Genomic DNA, 11589 nt, shown 5'->3' on the forward strand with positions numbered 1-11589 from the left:
GATAATGTTAAGTACATAACATAACTACAAAAATCTTGAATTACAGAATATAAGACAAATTTCCCGTTTTGTTGGCATATTGGTGTTGCCATCTGGCCTTTAGCTAAGGGCTGTACTTTTTCTTTTTCTTTTTTTTTACTCCTTAAAAAGGAAAAACCCAGCTGCGATACCTTGAGCAAGGTCGGCCACCCTTGGTCACGGTCTACGGAGATTGTGTATTGGAGTTTGACTCGAATTGTAAATATTTATTATTTTAAACATGTGAGATGTTTATATATATATATATATATATATATATATATAAAATAGTGAGATTTATTAAATTAAAATAGATCATATTTTATAAATTTATGTTATCATGATATTTGATATCAAATTTAATTTTAGAGTATTAATGATATATATTAGAGTAAGAGAAAATATCATAATCTTAAAAAGTTATAAATCTAGCATTGATTATATAATAAAATTTGATTGATAATTACATATATTCATACCATTTGCAACCAATGATACTAATTTTATGAATAAAATCATGAGATTTGATAAATCAAATCCAACGAACCTTGTAAATTTGTATGGACCTGCCAGGATTATTGGCTTTGCTGCTAGTGCTATCATGTGTCATGGGAAGATCATGCTGAAACCTTACCCCATAATCTCTTATCACATTAAGAGAAAGCCAAGCATGATTTCTCTTGAAGATTTTGAAGCAACTATAGGCTCGCCTTTTATTAGTGTGTGTGTATATATATATATATATATATATATATATAAAGTCTTACCAGTAGTATAATTTGGGATGTCGTTAAGTAAATAGGAAGTTTAATTAATAGTATCTAAAAGTTAAGTTAATTTGAGATTAAAAAAAAAGCTGGTTTATTAAGTGATAAAAATGAAGCATAGTGCTACTAATTCAACAATACCAAAATCATGAACAACTTAAAAAAAAAAAAAAAGAAACTGCCTATGTTTTATAATTAAAAAAAGTTTTCCCCTCATATGATATAATCTATTCCTATTTATGTACGATTATATAACTTTTTTTTTGCATTATACTGTAATTATAAAAAAGTAATAGTGGGCCAGAAATGGTTAATGACTAAAAAAACTGAACTCTTCAAAAGCCCAATCAACTTGGAAAGGCTCAGACATCATTGACCAAATCGGGCGAGCTTTACAAAAGCCCAAAAATGTTCAAACTGCTAAAAACAAAACCCTAGCCCGATATCTGCACGGCTTCTATATTTGCCCGCTTTTGAGTTCATCCTTGCAAATGGCAGCTGAAACTTAAAATTGGTCATGTTTTGGCTTTGTTTTTATTTTCTGTAGCTGAAAATTTCTGCCGTGGTTAATATATTAATTTTTTTTTTTGGTTTTATGAAGGTATTTTAGATATTTTCAGTGGATTATTATTAGTATTATTAAGAATAAAAGCTGATGATGAGATGTGATTCATAAGGCAAGAGCTGCAACAACAAATAAAGCGCACCGTGTCGATCCTTTCTGCATGGGTGGTTGTTTGCGTTGATGAAAGTGCCAAAATGCTAATCTGAGGCTTTTTCTTAATTATTATTCCCCGCTCTTTGATCCATTTTCTTTCCCCTAAAAATTATTATCATTGAAGAATCAGATTTGTATCCTAAAATTTGTCAAATTTACAATTTTCAGAGTCCAACTGCCAGTTGGACAAGGTTTAGGATAAAAACCAGCAAAGACAACATCCGAGAGTGCCATGTCCTGGAGTACCAATTCATTCACCTTATATGGTTTCCATTGCTTTTGTTGTTTATACAGTGAATCGTGAATGTCTTTAACTCCAAAACTGTATAAGTTGCCTGGCAACTGGCAAATCACACAATAACATGTGAAGACCAACAAGAGAAATTGGCAAATTGTTAAGGGTTTAATTTTAAGTCAATGGTTTCTTTTTTTTTGTCAGGGTAAATGTTGTTGAAATGCGCGAATTTCGACCGTCTGTAGCTGCTAGGGACGGCAATCAAGTCCATTTTCGACAGGTTTCAGTTCGATCCGATTTTATAAAGTTAAATTTTTTTTTTGAATTTCGAATTTTGTGTCGGATAAAATTATATAACAATCGGGTTTGGGTCAGGTTTGGGTATGCATAAAATCCGACCTTACTCGATCCGATATTATTTAAAAAAAATTATTTTTTAATTAATTAATTATTTATATATATTTATATAATGATATTTTTAAATATTTATATTTAAGAAATAATATTTTTATTAATTTCGAATCAGATCGAATGCAATTTACATAATATCGAATCGAATCGAATTCGAATATTAAACAATTCAGATCGAATTCAGGTTTAATAAAACATAAACTCAAATCGGATTCAAGACGAGTTTTACCATCCCTATTAGCTGCAAGTGTGAATTTTGCATATTCGTTGATTGAAGCTCTGAATGATAGATAAAGGGTCAACAAGGAATAGTAGTTAAAACTCACCCCGAACCGACCTGATGCCATTCCTAGTAGCTGCAAGTGTGAATTTTGCATATTCATTGATTGAAGCTCTGAATGATAGATAAAGGGTCAACAAGGAATAGTAGTTAAGGATATAACTGACTTGACTGGTAGGTTTCTTGTTGTGGGAGACCAAACACGTATCCTTACAACAGTGCAGCTTAAACCTTCTCCCTTAAGTAAACTCCCTATTTCACATTATGAGTCCAAACTAGTTCGAAGACTTCGCAAATACCTTAAAAGGACGATCGGCCCTGATATTTCATTTCTGTAAGATACCTACGTTTCAAGACTGCAATTCTCTTCGGCAACCTCTTGCCAGTGGTGGAGATTGAAGACAGACTAGGAAGTTAGCCATGGGACCTGGCGGACCTGGAGGAGGACCAGGAGGACCTGGTGGTTGGGGAGGAGGACCAGGAGGGCCTGGTGGATTTGGGCCTGGGGGTCCTGGAGGTCCCTGGGGCCCTGGATTTGGAGGCCCTGGTTTTGGGCCTGGTGGTTTCTTTGGTGGCTTTGCTAATGGCTTGTGCAATATGATTTCTTCTTGGTAAGCGATCAATCTTTCCGAATTCTCCTCCCATGTCTAGTTAACTGCGCTTTGATTTTCTTTTCCCCACCTTAAATTGTTTTTGATTGCAGCTTCTACTGCCTGTGCTGTTGTTGGCTACTACAGGACTGCTTTGGTGGACCCCGTGGCTATGGCCCTCCCCCATTCTAATCTTTTGTGTTTGTTGAACAGCAGTCATCTGCTGGCTGCTGCTCCCGTTCTGTTGTGTCTTTCCTTAAACCTTACAATACAGTTCTACAGTTTCTTAATTGCTGTCCACTTTGTTTTGTTGTTTCCAATTCTCTTCTTATCTATTACCATGCACACTGGTATCAGAATTAATAAATGCTATAATCTGATTAATTGGCTTGCTGTTGCTCATTTCACTTGGGAAACTTAATCCTAACTTTGCTCTGCGTTTTTCAAGTTCTGTTATCGGAATTTGTGTTGTACCAAAGAATGAACTTCGTTTTTCATTTTATCCACCTCAGTACCAAACATAAAAACAAGTCCCAAGCTTGAGGACAGGCAAAAGATTAACCAAGAACTTGAACAGTAAATATCAACAATTATGCCAAACTGTTAGTAAAATGAATTTCTGACTAACATCTAACAGGCACAATTTGAAAAATGAGGAAGCGGACATCTAAAATGGACAAAAGTCTCCAACAGGGAAACCCCATTAGCAAATTCAAGAAGACATTAGACAGATTTTCTAGTTTCTTCTCGCTCAATGATCAAAGAGACAACTATGTTAGCAAAGCACGCGACAAACGTAGCGATCATGTCTCGCTCATAATACAAACAGTTATATGTACAGCAAAGAACTAAAATAAAATTTATACCCCAAACTGCTCATATGGAAACCAGAAAGCATTAAAGTACATAGAAACTTTGTAGCAGAACATTCCGAGTCCATAGCATGACTATTACTCTGCAAACCAACTATTTTGCATCTGGCAATACCTGCAGTCCAAAAGCAGGAGCTTCAACCACTTAAGATCCATAAGCAAATGTAGGAAACCCTAAAAGATTGATTATACTAACAAATAACTAAACAGATATAGAAAAGTTGAAATTTGGTATACCAACAGAAAGCACAATGGGCTTAACTATTTGTCTCTATCCAGAAAAATTAAAAAGGCATTGACAAAAATTATGCTTATATTGAGACTAATTTGTCAGAAGTCCAAGAGTTATGTTAGACTCATACCTGATTGCAAATCACTCACAAGCAATCTTGGTGTCAAAGCTACTAAGGCATATAGCAAATGCCTGAAAAGCTGAGATTGGATACTGATAATCCATGGTAAATACATCCTTTCCCACTTTTCCGAACTGGAGAATGACATTCTCATGCTCCTGCCCAGCAACTCCATTCTCTGGAGAAGCAACCAGCTGAAAATTTTTGACTGAAGCAACTGTCACCCGTCCATTGAAGTTCAGACACCAGCACTGGAGTTGTTCATGCCACCTGGGTGCCTTATTCCTCAACACCAGCATTCCATCTTTCTGGCCAGACAAAGGTCCAGACAGGAAACTCTCTAAGCGGGTTGATTTTGATCTAAAGAATGGCAGTGATGGGAAGGTATCCAGATTATTGTGTAGGAACTCAGTCTGAGTTGGAGCAACACCTCCAGGCTCAATAGAAGAGGCTGGGATTGCGTCCATGACGCATTGCATTCTCCTTGGACCTCTATTTTCCAGAATACATTAAGTTAAATGAGCATACAAAAACAACTGATGACCACCCCCAGATACAGAAAGAGAGAGAGAGAGAGAGAGAGAGAGAGAGAGAGAGAGAGAGACTTTCACTATACAAATTACCTAGAACCCAGGACATTCAACTCATATGAGATGTGGGCTACAGGATAGTTTCCAGCTGGGACACGAGGAGAGACTTGTTTCACGTTAATTAGCCTGGTGGAGCGACTTTTAGTTACTTTGGCTCCAGCATTTGGAGGCTGTGCATCATAAATTGTGAATTTGGTCCCCAAAAAGTTTGATCTGTTAAAGCTAATCAAGGTAAGTTTAGTTTTCCAAAATGATTAATGTATCAGCAAAATCATTATCCAGCTGACAATACCTCAATTTTCCAATGTAGGTACTGCTTCCTTTTGACACATCATCACCATTTAATGATATGATGTAATCTGTGCAGGTAGGACGGCGGCACTTCCTTGCAGCAAGAAGAAACTTTCCATCATCGTTTGAAGCTGCCAAGAAAATACACAAAGCAAAACATTTCACATATACATCTAAGGAAAGACACCCAGAGAGAAGCAAGGTGCTCATCAAAATAATCAAATAGTTAAGGCACTAACTTTCTATGAATCTAACTACATCATATATCCATCAACATTTTTAATTCAATCAATAAATATAAGCAAAATCCTGTCAGCAGACACCAGCACCAAGCAATACGTGATGGTAAAGCTCACAATACCAACCCCTCCCATCACACCCAACAAAAAAACATAATCAATAAAAAGAAGCTCACCATGATTCAAGCCAAGGTAAAGATAATATGTCTGGTTGCTACGATTCCGTTTTATATAGCATTGAAGGAGGGAGTCCCTTGGCCCAGGCTGCAAAAACAAAACAACCAAAGTCTGTGAACATGTGCCCTAACTTTTCAGTTACTTATTCACAGAAATTGATGAATAAAGAAAATTGTTTCAACTTCCAAGTACAAACAGAGAGCTTATAGTCTATTCCACATTAATTTAAACAGATACCTTTTAAGCAATTATACTGCCAAAAAACTCTCAAGTTCACAATTCATCTCAGGAGCACAAATAGTTGGAATATTAGGAGATTATGAAATAGAATTTCATGTTCGCAGTTGATCACTAAAGTTAAAATTTTATGATGCAATAACTTAACAAGAAAATTTTTTGTGATGCAGCAGGATACTGGTACAGTACCCAACATATTTCTAACTTCAGATTCCTAAACTTCCTAAAGAGTATTGCAAGGGCCAAGGCAATCCTAGAATGCAATACGGTTCTCAGCTAAACCAGCAGAAAGGACAATACAGCCCATCATTTTTCACATTTATCAGCACTGTTCAACCATTACTTATGAAATCACCACACAAATAAGAGAATACAACAGGCACATGGTATTGCTACTATTTTTGAAAATGCTACTAAATATTCTTGCTTCAATGATCAATCAAACTTGAAAAAGAAAAAAGAAGACTAAGAACTAGAGATTCAAAGCCAGAGTATAACAGAATTGCTTTAAGATGAATACATAACCAAATGAAAGCAATTGAATCAAATAGTAAATCAGATTGAGGAAGAAAAAAGTACAGACTGACATCTATTACCTGCTTCAATGAGATTGGATATGTCAACTTGCCAGAAATTTCGGGGGTTTTCACAATTTCCTTCATAATCTCTCTCCAATTCCTACATACACCAGCACAAGCAACCACATTCTTTCGTGGAGGCCAACTACTCTCCGATGCTTCTATTCTTATCAACACATCCCTCAAAAGCTCAGGAGGCATGTTTGCCCAACAACTCTGCTTGAACGCATCAACTGGAACTGAACTATCCTGAACTACCCTGTGTGACCTCGATCTCATGCCATACCCAAACTTAACATCAAACCCTTTTCGGGAGATACTCCCCAACTCCCCCTTCATGTCCTGGATAATACTCTTAATCGACATTGATGCCTCAGTCCTAATCGTCTAGAATCCAATGATAGCTTAACAAAGCACTTCACCTCTAAAATTTCTAATAACTCAACAATGTACTTAAAAACATCCAATTTTCCTCCAATTCTCTACACCAAACACCATAAAATGATCGCTGCTATCATACACCATAATAAACACTAATGATTTGAATTATGCAGTTGTATTATACAAGAGTATAATCAACCCATGTTCCAAAACCTCTCAAACTTCATACACAAATAAGCTAATAAGCACTAAACAACATGATCGAGAACCAGAAGTCCAATAAGATGGAAAAATATTCCACTAATCGAAGTGAGTCAGCACCCCACAATCACCAGTTCCCCTACAAAACAATGTAGATTACCATCACTCACACCTAGAAATAGACAGTAACACCAAGCATCAAAATCTTACAATTTTGCCCATACTACAAAAACTTACCTTTCACCCAATAAATCTAGTGACCGAACAAAAGCAAGCAATAAAAAAAAAAAAAACAACGAACTTACAAGAAACAATATTCAGACAAACCACTGCAGATCTCTCCCCTTATCCTAAGAAACCAAGACCCATAAAACGACCAGAAAACATAATATAAATTGAGACAATTTATCAAACCTTAAAAACATCAAAGAACATGCAAGAACATCCCGGGCCAACATGGATCGGATTTTCGGGTCAGATGGTCGACCCAGTTTTCGGGTTCAATGAAATCTTGAGGTCTTTGGACGGAGAGAAAGTGCTGTCTGCAGCCAGCAGATGCAGGAGAGGCAGAAAGTTAGGGCTTTTGGCGTTGTTGTTTAGGTTGCTTTTGGTGCGGTTTATGCGGGGAGCTTGAGTCAAGGCACCTAGACCAGAATTTCAATGGACAATGGGTCCCATCTGCTCCTTATCCAATACTGCCCTTTGTCCTACGCTAATTCCAAAGCCCATGGCCGCCCGATTCCGGTTTTGGTTTGGTCTTTGGTTTTACTTCACTTTCCACCCTTTTTTAGTTAAAAAAAAAAAAAAAAAAAGGTCTTCCGTTTACATTGTCTGTATTCTTTGGTTTCACCGTCGGTACATCTTTTTAAGAATTTTCTAATATGTTTTGCATTTTGAGGAATTTAATGATTTAATAATATTAATTAATTAGCATTAATTACATAATAAATTAAAAATATTAGGCAATTGATAGCAATATGCCCATCATTAAAATTGATAATGTACTTAATACATATAATATTTAAAAAATATATAAAATAAAATAAAATTATGAATAATATTCGTATATGATGTATTTGGTATATAAAATTATAATAAAAAAATAAAATAATATTATAAATATAATTAAATAATATAATATCATTTTATTTTGTATTTGATTTATGTAAATGTTATGATAGAATAAAATTTTATCAAAATTATCATTTCTTAAAGTTTATATAATTTAAATTATTTATATAAATTTTAAAATTATAATAAAACGTATAAGTCTAATCCTATGAATTAAAAATATTTTTTTATTTTTAGATGATTAAATCATTCTATAACAATAAAATGATTAATCCTCTTTGTAATTTCATCAATTTTTTAAAATAAAAACAAACATAATATAAGACAATTATTATTTTATTTTATCAATTATCATATGCATTAAATATGACCATAAAATATTAATATATACATGATTAAAAGTTAGATATGATGATTTTGTTTGTTATTAAATTTGAGATTTAACTAATTTTTAATAATTAATATTTGACAAATTTAAAATTTATAACTTTTTTATTTATCTCAAATTTTGATCTTTTTTATAAATAAAATAATCTTTCTATTTTTATTTAAAAAATGTATATTTTCAATACTAAATTGAGTCATCATCCTTCAAAACAAATAAATAAAATTGTCATCTCAAATAAACAAATAAATAAATACCAAACAAGATATAATATGGTTTTTATCCTATTGTAAAAACATAGTAGTGAAAAAATAATATTTCATTTAATTTGGACAACATAAAAAAAAAAAAAAACTTTTAATATAGTAATTGGTAAGGATACATAAAGAAACTTAAAGAGTCTAAAAATGTTTATTTGAGGATGCCTGAGTTAATGACAATTATTCATGTAATATATTTGGTAAAAAAGAGTTAAAAATTAATAAATTGAAATTAAAAAAAAAAGGTATTGTTTATATGGCATGATCATAGAGCATACTTCACATTATGAACAAAATGTATATAGTTTCATTATCTTTTTCATTAATCACGTTTATTTTGGGTGACAGCCAAATGTGAATTTGTCATTGGAGTAATTACATTTTGCCACGTTGTTTACTTTCTATGATAAAAAAAAAATGAAAATTAGTGCATTAAAAATTAAAAATTAAAACCAATAAAAATTTTAAAATTTACAAACAATAAAAAACATTAACAAAATAACACATATTTTTTAAAATGTAATATAAGTTTTTTTTTTAAATATATGGTAACCTTTTTATTAAATTAAAATATTTTACTAACTTCATGTAAAAAAAACAAACTCATTGGAAAATATGTGATAAAAAAGATTGAATGCTATTTTAGTATACGTGTATAATTAAGTCAACTGCGAGAGAGTGAGATTGGAGGAGTCTAATGGGCTAGCCCGCCTTAGTTTTGGATCAGGGTTTAACTTTATGTAAGTCCAATCCGAGCTTCTAGAATATTAAAATCAAGTTTACATAATGACTTTTATTTAAGAAAAATTATCACATTTATCATCCTTAAAACTTATCGGCGGAATTAGAGAGTTTTTTTTTTTTTTTTTTTTGGCCAAGAGTTAGAGAGGGATTAGAGAGTTGACGCATTAATCATTGGATATATTTTAAAAAATTACTAATAAATTCATATAAAAAGTAGTGAGACATATAATAATATTTTAACATAGTTTAAAAAATTTAATGATATTATATTAAAAATAAATTATTTTATTGAAATCTTAAAAGAAAAAAAAAACTCAAAATTTGACTCATCACATCAAAGCATGTGTTTAAATTTCTTCAAAAATAGTACCTGAATAATTTAACAGTATAATTTGAATTCAAATATCTCTATGAAAAATGTTTAAAGTTGATAAAATTTCTTCATACATCAAATGTAAGTATGATTGTGATTGGTTAAAAGTTATAGTTTGGGACTTACATGTTATATTAAGATTTAATTTTAAATTTTTTGTTGCGTTTGAAAAATTATAATTAAAAAAAGTACATTTAAAAATATGATTAGGAAAATATAGTTTAAAAAATTTAATTATAATATTATTGTGAAAAGTGCCATTGATGTATTAAAATGTAAAATATATATATATAAATTAATACAAATTTAGTTATAGGGGATAAAAAAAATCCCCTCTAAAAGTATTTTTCAGCCACAAACAATTTTTTGCGTTAGGTTTGCAAAATCGTACTTTTTTATAATAAAACTCAAAAATTTCACTCCAACTAACATTGAGGTTGTCATAAAAACAAAATTTTTAATCAAGAGCACTTTTAAACCTCAATAGTAAATGGAACCTTAATATAAGAAATAATTAGTTTGTTATTTGTGCGATGTACAAATTATTTTTATTTTATTTAAATTTAAATAAAAATATAAATTAATATTATTCAAGTTTTAACATGTTTAAAATATATATAAAATATAAATAAAAAACAAATCTAGCTTAAATTGAAGAATAATAAAAAAGTAATGTTAAACTTCGTGAAAATATGAAATATTGTTTGAAAAATAAGTTGAATGAAAATACGATAAATAATCAAGCTATATAATTTTATTTAACTCATAAATATATTTAAATAATTATTTTATCTATCTAATTATCTTATATTTAAATTAAATTTTCATTTAAATCTTGATAAATTTTAATCCATAAACATATTTAAATAAAAAATTTATTTATAAATAATATTTATTCATATAATAATATTTAAATTTTAGTATTTTATACTTTTATCTATTAATTTTTTTGATATTTTATATTTTAACTCTATTCACAATAAATATTTTAAAAATTTTATACTGCTAACATTTTTATTATAAAGGTTTGACAAAGTTTATAATCTAAATGGATTCCTAATAATTAATTTTTTAAATATATCATAAATTTATATTATAAAATATTCTTGCAATCGTATGACTAAATAGTGTAAAAATTATATATCAATTATATTTAGCTATACATAAAAAATTAAAAGATGTTGTAAATGTGAAAGTGTTATTGGTACATCTAACTTTATTTTATTTTTTTAATTTTGAAAATTATGCATGTGCCTTTTGACTAAGTTGATATGATCCACTAATTGTTAGACAAATAATTCTCATTTTGTAATATAGAAAATAATCTCTAGTCTTCATTTATGTCAAAGTTTATATGACTTTGTTAAGACATGTATTTATTTATATTTTATTTATATTTTTTGTATGAAATATATTTAAAAGTCGAATATAATATAACAAATATTTATAAAAAATATTAAAGACATTAAATATTTTTAAAAGTTGTAATAAATTTAAATATTCATGTTAATTGTAAATAAATTAAAAAAATAATTTACTTTAAAATTGATTTTAAATTAAGACAAAATGATGGGATAAAAATAATTTCATTAAAATTTAAATTAATTTTTTATTAAAATTTAAAATTTTAGATAATTTAATAAAATTTAAAATATATATTTTTAAAATAATTTAAAATTAATAAATATATGTATGTCATTATAATGAGAAGTTTTATGAATTATCTTACGTGTCAAAAAAAAAATTATTCACGTAAATGTCCATATCAATAATTACTTTTTAATAATTATATATGTTGTAATAATATATATATATATA

The 11589-nt window shown here is 30.2% G+C and overlaps 1 protein-coding gene and 1 long non-coding RNA gene across 2 annotated transcripts; one reads left to right on the forward strand and one right to left on the reverse strand.

Moving 5' to 3' along the window:
- Window positions 1-2691: 2691 nt before the first annotated feature.
- Window positions 2692-3403, forward strand: LOC111305125 (uncharacterized). Its single transcript, XR_016331336.1, has 2 exons — window positions 2692-3040; window positions 3133-3403. It is a non-coding gene; the product is annotated as an uncharacterized LOC111305125 (long non-coding RNA).
- A 173-nt stretch (window positions 3404-3576) lies between these two features.
- On the reverse strand, window positions 3577-7552 carry LOC111305124 (tubby-like F-box protein 3). The gene is made up of 7 exons (XM_022902349.2): window positions 7353-7552; window positions 6375-7077; window positions 5541-5628; window positions 5127-5256; window positions 4868-5047; window positions 4254-4736; window positions 3577-4006 (listed from the first exon to the last, which is right to left on the reverse strand). Exons 2-6 carry the CDS (start codon window positions 6720-6722, stop codon window positions 4265-4267), a joined length of 1218 nt encoding a protein of 405 aa, XP_022758084.1. The 5' UTR covers window positions 6723-7077; window positions 7353-7552; the 3' UTR covers window positions 3577-4006; window positions 4254-4264.
- Between the last annotated feature and the right edge of the window lie 4037 nt (window positions 7553-11589).

This window comes from Durio zibethinus, chromosome 21 (genome assembly GCF_047325235.1).
Source record: "Durio zibethinus cultivar Kanyao isolate XHJ-2024 chromosome 21, ASM4732523v1, whole genome shotgun sequence".
NCBI classification, from domain to species: Eukaryota; Viridiplantae; Streptophyta; class Magnoliopsida; order Malvales; family Malvaceae; genus Durio; species Durio zibethinus.